Here is a 20,059-nt window from a genome sequence, read left to right as displayed (position 1 = left end):
GATCACACACATACCATGCCTGTCTCATGTGCTTAACCTCGTGGTTCAGTGGTTTCTTAAATCGTACCCCGAGTTGCCAGATCTGCTCGTCAAAGTACTCCGCCTGTGTACTTTGCAAGTCGGCTACAGCTTCCGCCGCTCTTGCTGTGTTGCAGCAGCGTTTGCAGCTTCTGTCACACCGACTGGTGTGTGATGTCCCCACACGTTGGAACTCTACCCTCCACATGTTGCAAAGGATTTGTGAGCAGAAGAGAGCAGTTGTGGAGTACCAGCTGCAACAAGGCCGTCGATATTCAGGTCAGACTCCACAAATAAGACCTCAGGAGTGGACCTGGATGTCTGACACATGTACCATCCTGACAAACTTTGAGGAGTCCACCAAGATGATTAGCATCAGCATCCCACTTGTCTGTCTTTTGCAACGTTCTCTGCAGAGAATTAAAGAGGAGGCATTGCAGCCAGAGTATGATGAGATGCATCTAGGACCCATAATGGGCGATTACACACAGCCCAGCCTCATCTCATCCCAACGTGCATTGGGGGACAATGAGGGAGAGGAGGAGGAGGAAGAACAGGAGCTGGTATCATGCGCTGTAGATGGTACTACCTGTACAACTGTCATACAGTCGGTTCAGCGTGGGTGGCCTTAGGACAGGTGGGAGGAGGAGGAGGAGGAGGAGATCATAGTCAGTCATCATCTTGGTGAGGACACGGAAGTCTTGCCCGTTACCAATCTGGCACGCATGGCTGACTTTATGTTACGCTGCCTTAACTGTGACCCTCGCATTGGCAAAATTTTGGGTGACAGTCATTACTGGTTGGTGACACTTTTAGACCCCCGCTACAAGGAGAACTTTCACTCTCTTATTCCTGAGGTGGAGAGGTCTTCAAAAATGGGGCAGTACCAGAAGGCCCTTGCTGCAGAACTGTTAAAAAAATTCCCATCTGAACACGCTAGCGGCAGAGGTCACAGTTTGCTGACCAACCAAGGCGTACAGGCGAGAGAGACGCAACTCCAATCCAACAGAGGCCGGGGAACACTGTCAACATTCTGGGACAGTTTTCTGAGACCAGCTCAGCTTACAGGCCCTGAGGCGCGGGGTACTCTTACAAGGAGTGGAAAGTTTCAAATGATGGTGAGGGAGTACCTCGCTGACCGTACCAGCGTCCTCCGTGATTCCTCTGTGCCTTTTAATTATTGTGTATCCAAGCTGGACACTTGGAATGAACTCGCTCTGTACTCCTTGGAGGTCCTGGCCTGCCCTGCCGCTAGCGTGTTATCGGAGCGTGTTTTAAGTGCCGCTGGGGGAATTATAACTGGTAAGCGCACTCGCCTGTCAACTGACAATGCTGATAAGCTGAACCTTATCAAAATGAACAAGGGCTGGATTGGGCCAGACTTCTCATCACCACCAAATGACAGCAGAGTAACATAAAGTAAAATCCACTGTGTTATTTCGGGAGGTGTATTCCAATGCACCGCTTCACACCCACACATGGGTATATGCTTCATTTCAGCTGTATTTTGCTCTTCTCCTTATCCTCAGACTCCACCACCACTATACCACCATGGTGACCGTGGTCCGTGTTGCCAGCATTACAAGTTCCTCCATCTTAATTTTTGGCAGCTTTTGCTTGGAAGGCACAGGCAAAGACTATGGGAGAACCACTCCCCAATAATGGGAATAATGTTTTTAATATGCTGTACTGCATGGCTCTTGTAAGGGGCATGAAAACCATCTTGTTAAGCTACTGTGACCTCCACCATTCTTCCAAGGGGCATGAAAACCATCTTGTTAAGCTACTGCGACCTCCACTTCTCTTCCAAGGGGCATTGAAACTATCTTGTTAAGCTACTGCGACCTCCACCACTTTTTCAAGGGGCATTGATATTGTCTTTTTATTCCACTGCGACCTCAACCATTTTTCCAAGGGGCATTAAAACTGTCTTATTAAGCTACTGCGACCTCCACCACTTTTTCAAGGGGCATTGATATTGTCTTTTTATTCCACTGCGACCTCCACCATTCTTCCAAGGGGCATTAAAACTGTCTTATTAAGCTACTGCGACCTCCACCACTTTTTAAAGGGGCATTGATATTGTCTTTTTATTCCACTGCGACCTCCACCATTCTTCCAAGGGGCATTATAACCGTCTTGTTAAGCTACTGCGACCTCCACCACTTTTTCAAGGGGCATTGATATTGTCTTTTTATTCCACTGCGACCTCCACCATTCTTCCAAGGGGCATTAAAACCGTCTTGTTAAGCTACTGCGCCCTCCACCACTTTTTCAAGGGGCATTGATATTGTCTTTTTATTCCACTGCAACCTCCACCATTCTTCCAAGGGGCATTAAAACTATCTTGTTAAGCTACTGCAACCTCCACCACTTTTTCAAGGGGCATTGATATTGTATTTTTATTTCACTGCGACCTCCACCATTCTTCCAAAGAGCATTAAAACCGTCTTGTTAAGCTACTGCAACCTCCAACACTTTTCCCAAGTGCATTAAAACTGTCTTGTTAAGCTACTGCGACCTCCGCCACTTTTCCCAGGGGCATTAAAACCGTCTTGTTAAGCTACTGCGACCTCCACCACTTTTCCCAGGAGCATTGATATTGTCTTTTTATTCCACTGCGACCTCCACGTTTCTTCCAAGGGGCATTAAAACTGTCTTGTTAAGCTACTGCAACCTCCACCACTTTTTCAAGGGGCATTGATATTGCCTTTTTATTCCACTGCAACCTCCACCATTCTTCCAAGGGGCATTAAAACTGTATTGTTAAGCTACTGCAACTTCCACCACTTTTTCAAAGGGAATGATATTGTATTTTTATTCCACTGAGACCTCCACCATTCTTCCAAAGAGCATTAAAACCGTCTTGTTAAGCTGCTGTGACCACCAACACTTTTTCCAGGGGCATTTTAAACTGTCTTGTTAAGCTACTGCAACCTCCACCACTTTTCCCAGGGGCATTGATATTGTCTTTTTATTCCACTGCGACCTTCCCGTCTCTTCCAAGGGGCATTAAAACTGTCTTGCTAAGCTACTGCAACCTTCGCCACTTTTCCCAGGGGCATTAAAACTGTCTTGTTAAGCTACTGCGACCTCCACCACTTTTCCCAGGGGCATTGATATTGCCTTTTTATTCCAAAGCGACCTCCATGTCTCTTCCAAGGGGCATTAAAACCGTCTTGTTAAGCTACTGCGACCTCCACGTCTCCTCCAAGGGACATTAAAACCGTCTTGTTATGCTACTGCGACCTCCACCACTTTTACCCGGGGCATTGATATTGCCTTTTTATTCCACTGCGACCTACACGTCTCTTCCAAGGGGCATTAAAACCGTCTTGTTAAGCTACTGCGACCTCCACCACTTTTTCAAGGGGCATTGATATTGTCTTTTTATTCCACTGCGACCTCTACCATTCTTCCAAGGGGCATTAAAACCATCTTGTTAAGCTACTGCGACCTCCACCACTTTTTCAAGGGGCATTGATATTGTCTTTTTATTCCACTGCGACCTCCACCATTCTTCCAAGGGGCATTAAAACCGTCTTGACAAGCTACTGCGACCTCCACCACTTTTTCAAGGGGCATTGATATTGTCTTTTTATTCCACTGCGACCAGCACCATTCTTCCAAGGGGCATTAAAACCATCTTGTTAAGCTACTGCGACCTGCACCACTTTTCCCAGGGGCATTAAAACTGTCTTGTTAAGCTACTGCGTTCTCCATCACTTTTCCCAGTGGCATTGATATTGTCTTTTTATTCCACTACTACCTCCACGTCTCTTCCAAGGGGCATTAATTTTTCTTGTTACGCTACTGCGACCTCCATCACTTTTCCCGGGGGCATTGTTATTGTCTTTTTATTCCACTGCGACCTCCACTTCTCTTCCAAGGGCCATTAAAACCGTCTTGTTAAGTTACTGCGACCTCCACCACTTTTTCAAGGGGCATTGATATTGTGTTTTTATTTCACTGCGAACTCCACCATTCTTCCAACGGGCATTGCATTTCCTCCTAATTTTAGTCAGCTTTTTCTTTTCAACGCAATAATGGGTAGAAGGTTTTTAGTATGCTGTAATCCACGTCTGTTTCAAGGGGCATTGCAGTTCCTCATAATTTTTGGAAAGCCTTCCATTCACTGCTTAGGCCAACAGTGCACAGGAGACCCAGTTGCTATAAATGGAAAAAACGGTTTAGTTAAGGCCCTCTGACCTCCATATCACTTCCAAGGGGCATTGGAGTGCCTCAAAATTTTTGGTAGGCATTGCACTCACTGCATGCCCTATAACTGTGTAGCCGTACCGCTCCTTTTGGTACAGAAATATATCCTACTAGACGTGTGTGTTTGACTGGCCTGATATTGATGTGAATGGTCCCTGTTCCTCCTGCTCTTTCTCCTTTGCCACCACCTCATCCATCATTCATCACCTGAAGCTTTGTTTTAATGGGAGTCATAGAACTGGGAAAGTAGCAGGAAAATATCCAGCAATCCTCGGAGGAGGTAGGATATGCGCCAAAACGCTGACCACCTCCGGCCTAGCCGCTACTACATACATGCGCTTGCATTCAAAGAAAACAAAGCAGATGCTAACTTCTATCATCATCATCATGCTCCTCACCTTGGCACTCAACTCCCCTGATGGAGAAGCCAGGGCCCACTGGAGGAGTCTGGTTCTCTGGTGGGCTCGTCCAATGCTGCCCTAAAGCAGGCCGGGCTAAGAAAAGTATGGGGGGATGTTCCAAGGAGAAATAGGGGAGGCTGGGGACCGTTTATGGACACCCGACCGTCCCCAGGCGGCTGGGGACCGTGTGTGGACACCCGGCCGCGGGGCGGCTGGGGACCGAGTATGGACACCCGGCCGCCCCCTGGTGGCTGGGGACCGAGCGTGGACACCCGACCGCTGGGCGGCTGGGGACTGAGTATGGATACCAGGCCGCTGACGCAGCCATGACATGGTGGTCAGCTTCTGCCTCCACATGCCTAAAAGGCCCAATTTCATGTGCAAGCAAGCTAGCAGCATGGTATTGCAGCCTGGGGGTGGGTGGGTGGCAGGTTGCACACTTACGCTTGCATTCCAAGAAAACAAAGCAGATGCTAACTTCTATCATCATCATCATGCTCCTCACCTTGGCACTCTGAACTCCCCTGATGGAGAAGCCATGGCCCACCGGAGGAGTCTGGTTCTCTGGTGGGCTCGTCCAATGCTGCCCTAAAGCAGGCCGGGCGAAGAAAAGTGTGGGGGAAACTTCCAAGGATAAATAGGGGCGGTTGGGGACCGTTTATGGACACCCGGCCTTCCCCAGGCGGCTGGGGACCGTGTGTGGACACCCGGCCGCGGGGCGGCTGGGGACCGAGTATGGACAGCCGGCTGCCCCCTGGTGGCTGGGGACCGAGCGTGGACACCCGGCCGCTGGGCGGCTGGGGACTGAGTATGGATACCTCGCTGCCAAGCAGCCATGAGGTAGTGGCCAGCTTCGGCCTCCTCCAAACTAAAAGGCCCCATTTCTAGTGCAAGCTAGCAGTATGGTATTGCAGCCTGGTGGTGGGTGGGTGGGTGGCAGGCTGCATACTTGCGCTTGCATTCCAAGGAATGGGGGAGGTACAATTGAACACTGCCCTGGGACAAGGACTTGCACGGGGATAGTTGCAAGTCTGCATCTTCTGATGCGGCAAGGATCACTTCTGATGGGCACACTTTTAGGCAGTGACCTGGGTGTCAGAGATGCTTCCAGGGGTCTTCCCCATGTTGTTCCCATGTCTTTTCAGCACTGTATGCATGTGTCAGACAGCACATGACCAGATAAGATTGTAAAATGTTAAAATGACATTTCCCGGTGAATGCATTTGTCACGGTTGAAAGCAATACAAAAGTGCAAAAACGCATAAAAAATGCTACTTGTGAACATAGCCCAAGGTGTGGAGGAGTATTTTTGTTTTTGGTTATTTATTTTACGTTATACACAAGTCTTTACCCTGGAAAGGATGTTCCTTAACATATTTCACAGGAAAACTGTTTCAGTTTCGTTTTTGAATGTTTTATTGTGAGCCCGTTAAAGTGGCTTAATACCGCTGACCACATTGTTGACAGCAGTGACCTGGGGGTCAGAAATGCTTCTTGGGGCGATGCCCATGCTATCCCCATGTCTACAGACTGCTGGGGGTGCGGCCGCAAAAATGCTCGGGTCTCCCATAGACTAACATTGGGCTCGTTGCTCGGGTCGAGCACCTGAGTATCACGGTGAGCTCGGCCCGAGCTTTGAGCACCCGAGCATTTTAATGCTTGCTCAACACTAGTGGCTTTGCATGTCAACATTTTATCCTTTTGTGGGAGTTGTGAAAGATACATTTGTGTCCATAACTGCCATAAAGTACAATGTAGAAAGCTGCACAGATGTACAATACTCACTTTGCAACTTTATAACGGCTAACAGAGGAGAATAACTTTGAAAATTGTGTTCAATCTATAGTAGCATACTATAGAGCAGTAGAAGCTGAAAATATTCCGTATAACTAGCATAACTTGTATTTTATCTATTTCAATCCCTGTGTATTCTGTTAAAGGCAGTCTGTCACCTCCAAAACTCAATTAAACAACTTATATATTCATATAAGGGACTAAGCCCCGATAAAACTCATACCTATTGTACAAATTTCACTCATTTTGCTTTTAAGAAAAAACACGTGCTTTCCAAATATAAAGGAAGGGTCCTCGATGTATTCTTAGCAGAGCTAAGGGCTCAGTACAGCATTACACCCCTCAATTATAATCCTCCTCACCTCCTCTTATGTTAATTGACTAAATTGAATCTCCAGCCCTGCAGGCACTGACAATGCAGGAGTGGAGAGCACACAGTGCCAGTGTGAATGAGCTCTCATCCCACTCTCCTATTTGCAGTAGCCATTAGCTGCCAAAAGGATCATACAATAGTGGGTAGTTGATGCAGACAGGAGAGGGTTGAAAGGGTGGCCACATTGTGACACTGTGTGTCATCTTGGCTCCTGCAGTGTCAGTGCAATGTGGCGTTGGGGGGGGGGGGGAGTCCTGGCTGGGTGTGTGGGCTCGTGCTGTGGGGGCGCTACACCCTTGGAGGAGCTCCCAACTGTCACGGTTTCGGCGGGACTGTTCCTCTTTGAGGGCTCAGTCCCGCGTCCTGTCATGGCTCAGCTGTTCTCCCGGCTGTGGAGCAACGGGCACAGGTGGTAGCTGGCAGCTGCAGCTACCACATGTGCCCACTGCTAAAGAGAATGCATATTCACTCACATGGGGGTGGAGAGGAGTGAATATTCAAACTCCTTAATAGTGCACACTGTGAATTGCAACCACCGGCTTCCTGCTGCGGCTCCGCAATTCTGTGTGCCTGCTATTAGAGAGAATGAATATTGATTCTTCTCCACTCCCATGGGCGTGGAGAAGAGTGAATATTCAGTTTCATTAGCAGCAGGCACAGAGGATAGCGGAGCAGCAGCTGTTGCTGTGTGCGCTTACTAAGGAAAATGGCTTTTCACTCCTCTCCACGCCCATAGTCCCAGCGTGGAGAGGAGTGAATATCCCCGCACTTCACCTAGGCATCTGAGGGCACATGGCAGTGATGTCATGCACTGCTCAGATGCTGAGATCAGCTGTTCTGCCAGGCAGGAGCAGCGCTGGAGCAGAGGGGAGGAAGGAAGGTGAGTTTATTTGTGTTTATTTTTTTCATGTGTGCAGCAAAGAGAGGCCATGCATATCAGGATTGGGTCTGAGGTGGCCATGCATACCAGGATTGGGTCTGAGGTGGCTATGCATACCAGGATTGGGTCTGAGGAGGCCATGCATACCAGGATTGGGTCTGAAGGGGGCAAGCATACCAGGATTGGATTGGAGGGGGCCATGCATACCAGGATTCGGTCTGAGGGGGGCCATGCATACCAGGATTAAGGATGAGGGGGCGATACATACCAGGATTAAGGATGAAGGGGCCATGCATACCAGGATTGGGGATGAAGGGGCCATGCATACCAGGATTGGGGATGAGGGGGCTATGCATACCAGATTGGGGATGAGGGGGCCATGCATACCAGGATTGGGGATGAGGGAGCCATGCATACTGTAGTGCCGGCGTCCCTGCCCTCTGCTAGGCAGGGACGCTGTTCCCCTCACCGCTCTGCTCCGTGCCCGGCGTCCCTCTCCCGCTCTGCTGGCAGCGCGCGCTCCTTCCCGGCCACTGTGCTTAGGGCGCGCGCGCGCGCTCTCCCTCCCTCTTAAAGGGGCCGCGCGCGCCGTCCTAAGGAGTCCCCGGCCAATGGCCGGAGGACTTTACCATATATAAGGCACCTCCTCCAAAATGGAGGTGCCCGAGCAATGTTGTTTGCACCTGTGTCTCACCTGTGCTTCAGCCCTCAGGTCCCGTTGCCAGTTACCTGCCAGTTACCTGCCAGATTCCTGCCTGATTACTTGCTACCTGCCTGCTAGTCTGAGGTCCGACGGTCTGCCTTACTAATCCTGTCAGTCAGTCTAAGGACCAGCCTGCCCGCTCACCTGGGAGCGCACATCAGCTACCTGCCTGCTTGCCTGAGGTCCGACGGTCTGCCTTCCAACTCCTGTCAGTCTGTCTATGGACCAGCTTGCCCGCTCACCTGGGAGCGCACATCTGCTACCTGCCTGCTAGCCTACCTGGAGGCTCCGCCGTCATGTGCTGTGACCACCTGCCTGTCCAGTGACTCCTGCCCGCTCACCTGGGAGCGCTCATCTGCTACCTGTCTGCTTGCCTACCCGGAGGCTCTGCCGTCACGTGCTGTGACCACCCGCCTGTCCAGAGACTTCTGCCCGCTCACCTGGGAGCGCTCATCTGTCGCCTGTCTGCTGGTCTTCCTGGAGGCTCCGCCGTCACATGCTGTGACCACCCGTTCATCCAGAGACTCTCGCCTGCTCACCTGGGAGCTCACGTCTATCTTCAGCCGCCACAGGTCGTACCAACCCTATATCTAGAGACTGCCCCGGTCGCTTGCCGTGACCACCAGCCCGTTCATCCAGAGACTGCCTCGGTCACTTGCCGTGACCTCCAGCCCGTTCACTCAGAGACTGTCCCGTTCACTCAGAGACTGTCCCGTTCACCTGCTGAGACTTCCAGCCCGTCTTCCCTGGTCGCCACCCGCTCCCTTACAAGGACCGCCCCCTTGTATAGTAGCTCAGAGGTTCCGCCTCCCAGACCCGTTACACATACCAGGAATGGAGATGAGGGCCATCTGCTGAATGCCCCTTAATACCAGCACCCCTCTGACAACTCCTCCTGCCAGGGGAGAAAGAAATGGTAAATGGGCATGAATTGGGGTGTGGACAAGGGAGTGGCCAAAATTTGCCACTACGCGTGTCACATGATCTGTCCCTCTTTCTCTTCTTTAAAGGTTGGGAGGTATATGCATGTAACCAATGACTTTGGTTGGCCAGACCAGAGGTTTGATAGTTCAATAAAAGGGACCACAAGTCCAAGATAATTGTTAAATGTTAAATACACAACTTCTTGGGGAATATATACAGTAGAAAGCGAGTATACAACTTGATGAATGTTTCCTTCACAATATGGAGCATTTTCCACAAACAATTTAAATTCCTTCCTCTTTACTCGCTTATTGTTACGCTCGCGCCCGGACTGACTGGCGTGAGCGTGATTAGTGATCCCACTGTACCATGAACCGAGGAGTGCCTGGAGGGGCTTAACTAAGTATCAACCCGATCTGACCAAGGTCGCACGGCGGCTTAGTTGACTCCGTGGACCAAGGAGGAACCGAGCAGAGGGACCAGGTGCGACTCCAGGTCAGACCCCGGTCACAGTTGTTGACCCACACCGGAGAATGGAGGAGCAGGCAGGTTAGACTGGCATACAGGCAGGTGGGTATTGACAAGTACGGCTGGTATGGAGACAGGTGGGCACTGGCAAGCACGGCTGGTATGGAGACAGGTGGGCACTGGCAAGCACGGCTGGTATGGAGACAGGGAGATACTGGCAAGCACGTCTGGAGTGCAGACAGGGAGGTATTAGCAGGTTGGAGCGCAGGCTGGATCGGGTCCAGTACTGACTGGGAGACAGGTACAGAGCCGCAGATGCGGTAGACAAGCAGAGTAAAGCAAAACCGCTGGAGCGGAGGACAAAGCAGAGCAGAGAGGAACTGCTGATGCACTGAGCAAGCAGAGCAGAGCGAAAACCACAGGTGCGGTGGGCAAGGCAGAGCAGAGCGGAGCGGAACCGCCGGAGCGGTGGACAAGGCAGAGCAGAGAGAAACCGCAGGTGCGGTGGACAAGGCAGAGCAGAGCAGAACCGCCGGAGCAGTGGGCAAGGCAGGACAGAGAGAAGCCGCCGGAGCGGTGGGCAAGTAAGAGCAGAGAGAAACCGCTGGTGCGGTGAGCAAGGCAGAGCAGAGTGAAGCCACCAGAGCGGTGGGCAAGTCAGAGTAGAGAAAAGCCGCCGGAGCGGTGGGTAAGGCAGAGCAGAGGGAAGCCGCCAGAGTGGTGGGCAAGTCAGAGCAGAGAGAAACCGCCGGAGCAGTGGGCAAGTCAGAGAAGAGAGAAACCACCGGAGCGGTAAGGAAGGCAGAGCAGAGAGAAGCCGCCAGAGCGGTGGGCAAGGCAGAGCAGAGAGAAACCACTGGTGCGGTGAGCAAGGCAGAGCAGAGAGAAGCCGCCGGAGCGGTGGGCAAGACAGAGCGGAGCGAAACCGCAGGTGCAGTAGACAAGGCAGAGAGGACAGGGCTCTGTTTACATGGAAAAGACTGGAAAATGCAGGAAGATACGGAGGAAGGGAAAAGGGACAAGCAGAACCAGATACACACAAGGTACTTCCTATGAAGTAGCGAGTGGACACAAAAGTCACAAACAGAAGTACACAGACAACTAGTTGGAGTTAGGTGAAGGTTCAGATACTGCAGGAAAAGGGAAGGTACGGACATAGAGACAAACAGGTAACAGGCTAAGATACAGTTCAGACAGGAACTGCTACTGCAATGAGATACAAGAACAAGCCTTGGTATACAGCCCCCAGAGTGGAGGGACAGACTAGAAGTCACAGATAACAGGTCTGGGTATGCAGCCCCCAGAGATGGCGGAAACAGACAAGAAGCAGAACTGGACCTGGCAACTTCAGAGTCAAGGAGCACACTGAATGATAGCATTGCTCAGGCACCTCCTACTGGGTGGAGGGGGTTTAAATATCCAGTGACTCAGCAATAGGCTGGAGACGCATTAGGGGTGCGCCCACAGCAGCTATAAGAATTAGGAAGTAACTGGGCCGCTGCCCTAAGCAGTCAGTCAAGAGACATGCACACAGCCTGAACTGGAGCACGGTTTGCAGGCTGGACTGACAGGTAAGATTGCGGTCTTGCATAGTGGGAGGTGGTGCACTATGCAAGTACGCCGCCAGGGATGTTACAGTACCCAGCCCCCTTTACTCACCCTCTTCTTCAAGCCTGTAAGGGTCTTCTGCAGAGAATTTGGAGGCCAATCCTTCTCTTCAAGAGGATTAACTCTTCTGTCCATTAGAGGAAACAAAACTGATCTCATCATCTTGGTGACTAGGATGCTTCCTCCTATCAAGTCATCCTCAGCAACAGATGAAGTGGGTGAAGTACCAGGAACAGCACACAGGAAAGTCTCTCTCTGTTTGCTATCAGGTAGCACTCTGGTGGAATTGACTGGCGTGAGCGTAATTAGTGATCCCACTGTACCATGAACCGAGGAGTGCCTGGAGGGGCTTAACTAAGTATCAACCCGATCCGACCAAGGTCGCACGGCGGCTTAGTCGACTCCGTGGACCAAGGAGGAACCGAGCAGAGGGACCAGGTGCAACTCCAGGTCAGACCCCGGTCACAGTTGTTGACCCACACCGGGGAATGCAGGAACAGGTAGGTTCGACTGGCATACAGGCAGGTGGGTATTGGCAAGTACGGCTGGTATGCAGACAGGTGGGCACTGGCAAGCACGGCTGGTATGCAGACAGGTGGGCACTGGCAAGCACAGCTGGTATGCAGACAGGGAGATACTGGCAAGCACGGCTGGAGTGCAGACAGGGAGGTACTAGCAGGTTGGAGCGCAGGCTGGTAGACAAGCAGAGTAAAGCAAAACCGCCAGAGCGGAGGACAAGGCAGAGCAGAGAGGAACTGCTGGTGCGGTGAGCAAGCAGAGCGGAGCGAAAACCGCAGGTGCGGTGGACAAGGCAGAGCAGAGCGGAGCGGAACCGCCGGAGCGGTGGACAAGGCAGAGCAGAGAGAAACTGCAGGTGCGGTGGACAAGGCAGAGTAGAGAGAAACTGCTTGTGCGGTGAGCAAGGCAGAGCAGAGAGAAGCTACTGGAGCGGTGGGCTTGTCACAGCAGAGAGAAGCCGCCGGAGCGGTGGGTAAGGCAGAGAAGAGGGAAGCCGCCGGAGCGGTGGGCAAGTCAGAGCAGAGAGAAACTGCCGGAGCGGTAAGCAAGGCAGAGCAGAGAGAAGCCGCAGGAGCGATGGGCAAGGCAGAGCAGAGAGAAACCACTGGTGTGGTGAGCAAGGCAGAGCAGAGAGAAGCCGCCGGAGTGGTGGGCAAGTCAGGGCAGAGAGAAACCGCCGGAGCGGTGGGCAAGACAGAGCGGAGCGAAACCGCAGGTGCGGTAGGCAAGGCAGAGAGGACAGGGCTCTGTTCACATGGAACAGACTGGAAAATACAGGAAGATACGGAGGAAGGGAAAAGGGACAAGCAGAACCAGATACACACAAGGTACTTCTTATGAAGTAGCGAGTGGACACAAAACTCACAAACAGAAGTACAGAGACAATGAGTTGGAGTTTGGTGAAGGTTCAGATACTGCAGAAAAAAGGAAGGTATGGACATAGAGACAAACAGGTAACAGGCTAAGATACAGTTCAGACAGGAACTGCTACTGCAATGAGATACAAGAACGAACCTGGGTATATAGCCCCCAGAGTGGAGGGACAGACTAGAAGTCACAGATAACAGGTCTGGGTATGCAGCCCCCAGATATGGTGGAAACAGACAAGAAGCAGGACTGGACCTGGCAACTTCAGAGTCAAGGAGCACACTGAATGATAGTGTTGCTCAGGCACCTCCTACTGGGTGGAGGGGGTTTAAATATCCAGTGACTCACAGCAATAGGCTGGAGACGCATTAGGGGTGCGCCCACAGCAGCTATAAGAATCAGGAAGTAACCGGGCCGCCGCCCTAAGCAGTCAGTCAAGAGACATGCACACAGCATGAACTGGAGCACGGTTTGCAGGCTGGACTGACAGGTAAGATTGCAGTCTTGCATAGTGGGAGGTGGTGCACTATGCAAGCATGCCGCCAGGGATGTTACTCTTATTCTCTATCTTTACTGTTTCTCTCTACTTTAACAGGGCCCAGCTTAGTACTACAGAACAATTAGCAATAGTCCTATTCTCAACCCATGATTCCGCATCTTCTTTCCCCTTTAGGCAACTATATTGCCAGTATGGCATGTACTTATCTTCTCTGTCTCTGATGCTCTGGAACTCCCGCCTGGGGCACTCTTCGTCTCTGTCCCGTCTAGGCTCTGGGCCTAAACTCTGATCCGTCTTGCTAGGTGTCTCGACTCAGGACCTGCCCCCCGATCGATCATTCTGTTCCTTCGGTCATTTCTCTACTTTCCACTAGGATCTTGCTAGCCTTTGTCTCTGTCTGCTCTCATGTTAGGGACACCCATGTCATGCAGCACTACTCACATTGGACCTTAGGTCTGCTTTCTATGCACACTGGACCTTTCTACCGTCCTGACAGGAACTGTCTCTGCCCCTTCAACTTTTCCCCTCCCACTCTAGGCTAGTCGCAACCATTAACTCTTACTTTCCATACTGTCAAACAACACACATTACCAATATCATTAACGTATCACACAATTCACATTACACAATATAACAATATATGTATTATTCAAGGGGGGGGGCGTGTGTAGTATGTCCATCTCTGTACATCAGTGTGCTCTCATCTTTTTCTCATGTCAGCATTGACCATTTGTTGCTGTGTGACCCTATGTGGTCTAAGTGGCTGCTGTAAACAGCAGATGGGGATTAGAGCACCCATGCACTGACACTATGTGTGCTCTCAGCTCCTGCAGTGTCAGTGTGTGCAAGGTTGGGAATTCAATTTAGGCAGTGCTCCAAAGCGAGGGCTGGAATTAACATAAGGGGAGGTGTGGAGGATTGTAATTGAGGGGGTGGAATGGTGAGCCCTCAAGAACATATCCAATAAAACTTTTTTTTATTAAGCGAAATTAATGAAATATGTTCTACCAGTATGATTTTTATAGGGGCTAAGTCACCTAAATGAATGTATAATTGGTTTAATTTAAGATTCTAGGGTGATGGACTGCCTTTAAGCCCAGAATGACATGCTCCCCATATATTGAAAAGCATTTCCAAGCTGCATGTTCAGTGTGATATGTTCGATCAGAAGTCAAGAAAACCTAACACGTAATGAAAATATGCTAAATAACAATAGACTAGAAAAAAAAGCTCTGATTAGGAGTTGAAACACTGCAGTATTGGACATTAATGAAGTTGTCCACTACTTTATCATTGATGACCTATGCTTAGGAGGGTCATCAATGTCTGATTGGTCAGGGCTTGACATTCGGCAACCCAGCCGATCAGCTGTTCATGGTGTCAGCGGCGGTGTCCGCCATCCGGAAATGCTCAATTGCGGAACTGCTCTGTCTTCTGACTGTGGGGGCAGCTGGGCACTGGACATTCGCCTCCTATTCAAATCAATTGGAGACAGATGTACAGTACCCATCAGCGGCCACTATCAAAAAATGGAGCATCTCGGCAATTGAGCATTTCTGGCCAGTGGCCGCCGACACCTAGAAAAAACAATCAGCGGGGGTGCAGGGTGTCGGACTTTGACCGATCAGACATTGATAATCTATCCAGAGGATAGATCATCAATAATAAAGTAGTGGACAACCTCTTTAAAGAAGAAATGATACAATGAAATTCTACATACATTATTCTCTGATGTGTGCATAAAATTCTGCAGAAAATGTTGACATTGCATAAATAATAATAATAAAATATACTGACATACTCACCCATCGATCAGAGGGTTTGACTCCATGAGATTCTGTGCTCTTTGGGACAACTCATCAATAGAACATGAAGTCATTTGAATAAGGATGCACAGTAAAAAATGAACCCACAAGGCATTTTGGAAAAATATTTGCTTAATCCACTCCATAAATTGTAGGCAGGTGTCTCTTTTATATTCCTGTAATTGACAGCATAAATATCAGAGCTGATTAAAATGTAATTTTTACCATTTCAAAAAAATTATTTTGCATAAAAGTTCACAATGGATAGAAAGAAATCCTGTGTCACCTGCTATAGTTAGAAACCATAAGACTAAGTTGACCCTAAATAAGCCTTGCCACCTGATGTAAGATGGTCAACTAAATCAGAATCTTCTCAAGAAGAAAAATACCTGAATCCTTCGTCACATGGAAAGGCACATTAAAGGAAATCTGTTACCCCCTAGGTCTAGTTGTTGAGACATAGACTTTTAATCTCTTATGTTAATAACTTCTTCCAGGTTTTGGGGCGTGTGGTGCCTGGAAGAAATCTCTGCCTTCTGTTTTCATTATCATACCACCCCCTTTCCATGCACGTCACAGTGCCATGCAACATGCAGTTGTGGCGCCAGAATCCCGTGCCTGCGCCCTGCACTCACGCTATTATTCGTACTTTAGCCGCCCTTCTATGGGCAGTGTCTTCATCGATCTTCTGCACAGGCGCCGACAAGTCACTGCACAGTAGCATGGAGCTCCACCCCTAATATGACCTTCCTGGAAGTTGGGGCAGAGGTGAGAGTGTGGGAACGAGAGGCCCCTGTCCTGACAGGTAGACAAAGTGTCCACTGTTTGATGGACACTAGGTCCTAGGTGAACACTATGATAGAGGAATAATTTCGGCCCTTTTCCCGGGCGTCATGCACTCTAGAAAGGAACCAACCATCAAACTGTTGGCTGCCAACCAGCTGCCCATTCCTGTGGCTGGAATAGTATTGACGTCTATACGAGTGTGCGGGAAGGATCTGGGCAGAAATTGGATCATATTAATGAAAGGCCAATGGGGACTTATCGTGACCTTGGGGAGGAATGTCTTAAAAGAAATGGGGCAATACCTGGCGGACAGATGACGAAGGAATAGCTGGGCCCATGTAACCCGACACCACGCGAGCAGCAGAGTGTTCCAACAGCTTGTACGGGTCAGTCAGATTCAAAGGATGCCAACTGCCTCCCAGTGCCTCAGCAAAGTGGTGGTACCTCTGGAAGCTACAGTGATCTTTCCAGCAGAGCAGACCATACTCACCATGCCAGTACAGGCTCATGTGTCATTGAAAGGGGTGAAAGAGCAAACTGAACCTGCGGAGGGGGGAGATGCGACTCTGGGATTGCTGATTGCCCGCACTCTAGCCACCATGCATCAAGGGCGGGTACTTGTGCGCTGTATCAACCTAAGTTGAGCAAGTTTGCAGTTAAGCACTCAGAAGGAAGTGGCTCAAGTGTATGTAATGACAGAAGATCTCAGATGGCTCAACACCATAAAACTGACTTCTGTAAAAGGGGTCCTGTGAACTATGTTGGTATCTCTCAACACAAAGGGAAGTAAAGGTGAAGTCCGAACTGGCCGCGATCTCTTGAAGCAGATGGAAGCGAACCTGACAGAGTTAACCGCCGGACAAGTGTGTCAGGCAGAAGATCTACTATGGCGGTACCAAGGGGTGTTTGCTCAACATGATGACGACTTCCCTACACCCCCATCCGAAAAAGATACTGGCAGATCCCACCTCAAATGTACCAGGAGGTGAAGGGTTTGCTGTCAAATATGCTGCAAAATGGAGTGATACAAGAGAGGCAAAGCTCCATTGTACTGTTTAGGAAGAAGGATGGGATAATTGAGATTCTGCGTGGACTACCGGCGATTGAATGCCTGCAACATATGAGACTCTTACCTACTGCCAAGGATAGAAGAATCCCTATTCATCTTTGGAAAGACCAAGTACTTCTTGTCCCTTGATCTGGTCAGTGGCTATTGGCAGGTCCCCACAGCTGCAAAGGACTGACCGAAGACTGCCTTCATCCTTCCCACAGGGCTTTTCAAGTTCAATCTGATGCCTTTTGGGTTAACTAATGAGCCAGGGATTTCTTATAGGTCAAAGTTTGAGAACACGCATACAGATGCGCTGTCCCAAGTGACCCAGGTGGGCCCGAAGAGGAACTCAGATGGAGAGCAGGAACGTGGTTAAACCCCAGATTACAAGCATTTCATGACAGCCATAGTAGCAGCCCAAGAATCAGGAGAGGAGCCCAAGCACACTCAGATCCTTGGCTGCCCGAGGGACGAGTGGTTGCAACTGCAGCAGTCTGACCCTAAATTAGCGGATGTATTAGCATCTTATAATGGCTACGAATATTGTCTGGTGATGACCAATCATTTCACTGAGCTCGCAGTAGTGACCTAAACAAGGGAACAGAAGGCTGAGGCGGCGGCTTGGGCCATATGTCAGGATTTAATTGGCCGAAGAGAATACATTCGGACCAAGGGGCATGCTTTCAAGGGAAGGTAATGGAAGAATTACACCGCCTCTATGGCATTGATAGGTATCAGACGACACCATACCACCCACCCTATTATCCAGAGGTCTCTCTTGCCCAAGGAATGGCAAATTAAAATAAGGACACAAGTAAGAGAGTGTACCATGGAAGATGAGAGTCCCCAGCATTGTGCATCATTTTTGATTGAAGACTGTCAACAACTGCTCAAACAGAACCATGCAGAACCAAAAGAAAGAGGAAGTGTTGCGGGAATGACGGGTCCAAAAGGAACACTGGGTCAAGTGACATCTGTGACGCAGCTCCCCGATTTAAAAGGCTGGAGTAACAAGGCGGGAAGCAGTTTGGTGTCAATAAGTGAAACAAGCAGGACGTGTGCTGAGAGGGATGCCAGGGCCGAGTCACTAGTATGGACTCAGGGTGTTACGCGAAAGTGAGCGGGATCCAGATGACACTGGTCAAGATCCGGCAGCCACACTACACCGGTCAAGACCTGAGGACTAGCTTTGCACTGGTCAAGATCCGTAAGCCAGACTACGCAGGTCAAGGCCTTAGACTCAACCCTTATTCGTCCTCACCCGAAAGACAGGTCAAGCACTGAAGACCGAGCGCGGACTCCAATCTGGAAGAGGACATTCACTGCGGTGAGTGCAAGTAGGTCGGACCATTACTCCCAACACGTACGTACAGTAAAGGCTTCAGTCCGGGGCAGCAGACAGGAACGGGACCAGTCAGTGTGAGTAAGGCCCAGAAAGTTTTAAATTGACTTTGTTACTTGCGGCCTAGCCGGAAAAAACGGTGACCTCCCTTCATGCCTGTAACTTGAGTACTTGAGTAGGATCACTTTAGTGACACCCTTATCTCTGTGAGCGCTGCAACCATTAGGAATTAGATAGATAGGGAAGAGTAATGCTGCTGTAAGAGTTATATTGTGTTGTGTTTGATATCAACTTTGTCAATATTGTAGGCTGCAATATTCTGTTTTCACACTATCTACTTTCTATTCAAAACTACCTCTCCCTAAATGTATTAAAAAAAAATAAACTGTTAAGTTGGGTACTTCCGCCTTGTCCTTGTCTGCGTGTTGCATCCCAGTAACCTGCTTACAACCGCTCCATGCTGAACAAAGGCGGAAAAGGAGCAGGTCACAGTGCGATTCTATCATATTCTCCTTCCCTTGGTACTTGTGACAACCACATGCTATTGATGCTAATTATCACCTCTATCATAGTCTGCTTTTACTTACATAGGGAACCCAGACCTTCCCTTTAGGCCGGAGTCACACTACCGTATAACACGGCAGAGTGCTATGCGATAAAACATCAGTGCAGGACAGTGCAGATCAGCGATTATTTTCTCATGCCGCTTCAGCATCAGAGAACAATTGCAGCATGCTACGATTTGCAGCGAGACTCGATTCACTCGCACCCATACAAGTCTATGGGTGCGAGAGAAACATCCGACTGCACTCGCATGTCAGCTCAGTGCAGTCCGATATACGGCGAGTCAGGCCACGAAGGAGATGGTGAAATTAATTTCTCTGTCTCCTCCGCAGCTGTGCTGCGATCCTCTCATGCTAGAGAATCGCAGCACAGTAGCATTACACTCGGCTCCCACTCGCAGCAGAGCAGGAGCCACGGGTCATTAGCATATCGCATCTGATGCTCTTGCATCGGATGCCATAAGCTGGTGTGACGCTGGCCTTAAGGAAAGAATTAACCCATAAATAAAAATCTGCAGCAAAACCTGCATGTAGTATAAGTGGCGTGGGGCAACACCCAAGGGCGAGGTGCTCGTGTTTTACGCCCCGGCACATTACATGAAGGTGGGGATCCTGGCTGGGTGTGTGGACTTCTGCTATGAGAGCACTACCCCCGTGCCGCCCGCATCTGAACGATGTTGCTGGTTTGCCAGGACCAGGTGTTGTACAGTTCAATGAGGGAGACCAAAATTTGAAAATAAAGTTTTTACTGAACAGAAACTTGGCAGGGAATATATACAAGAGATAATGGGTACACAGTTTTAGGCCTCTTTCAGATGTCAGTGTTTCGAGTATGTGTGGTGTCTGTTTGCACACGTACTGAAGACACTGACACACGTAGACCCATTCAAATAAATGGGTCTGTGCACAGATCAGTGTGTTTTCATGGACCGTGTGCCCATGGGCAAAACACGCTGGCATGCCTGTTTTTTACTCGCTGCACGGGCCGCAAAACATTTTACACTGATGACACACATACCGGCGCCTGGGAAACAGTGTACAGTTAGTGCTGTTCCCAAGCGCTGGATGCTGAACGTTGCCCTCATCATTATCCCATGCTGGCGCTGTGATCAGCATGAGTAGGGGACCATGATGAGAGTAGTAGTCTGCTCCCGCTGTCTCCACCTGTAAAAATAAAAATAAAATAAAAAAATCCTTATACTCACCTGTCCTAATTGTCCCCTGCTGCAGTCCATGCGAC

The 20,059-nt window shown here is 49.8% G+C and overlaps 1 protein-coding gene across 3 annotated transcripts in view; it reads right to left on the bottom strand.

Annotated features, from left to right (window-relative positions):
* The window catches only part of LOC141173657 (dipeptidase 2-like), a 621,939-nt gene that overhangs the window by 447,799 nt on the left and 154,081 nt on the right, over positions 1-20,059 (bottom strand). For all 3 annotated transcript variants that reach the window (XM_073657957.1, XM_073657958.1, XM_073657956.1), the window contains exon 2: positions 15,078-15,253. In XM_073657957.1, the coding sequence (XP_073514058.1) occupies positions 15,078-15,223 (146 nt within the window). In that variant the 5' untranslated portion in view covers positions 15,224-15,253. The remainder of the gene's footprint in view (positions 1-15,077; positions 15,254-20,059) is intronic.

This window comes from Phyllobates terribilis, unplaced genomic scaffold (assembly GCF_046119375.1).
Source record: "Phyllobates terribilis strain yellow unplaced genomic scaffold, ASM4611937v1 Scaffold_13__5_contigs__length_258822181, whole genome shotgun sequence".
NCBI classification, from domain to species: domain Eukaryota; kingdom Metazoa; phylum Chordata; class Amphibia; order Anura; family Dendrobatidae; genus Phyllobates; species Phyllobates terribilis.
The sequence above is the reverse complement of the archived record's forward strand: the minus strand, read 5'-3'. Positions and strand labels throughout refer to the sequence as shown.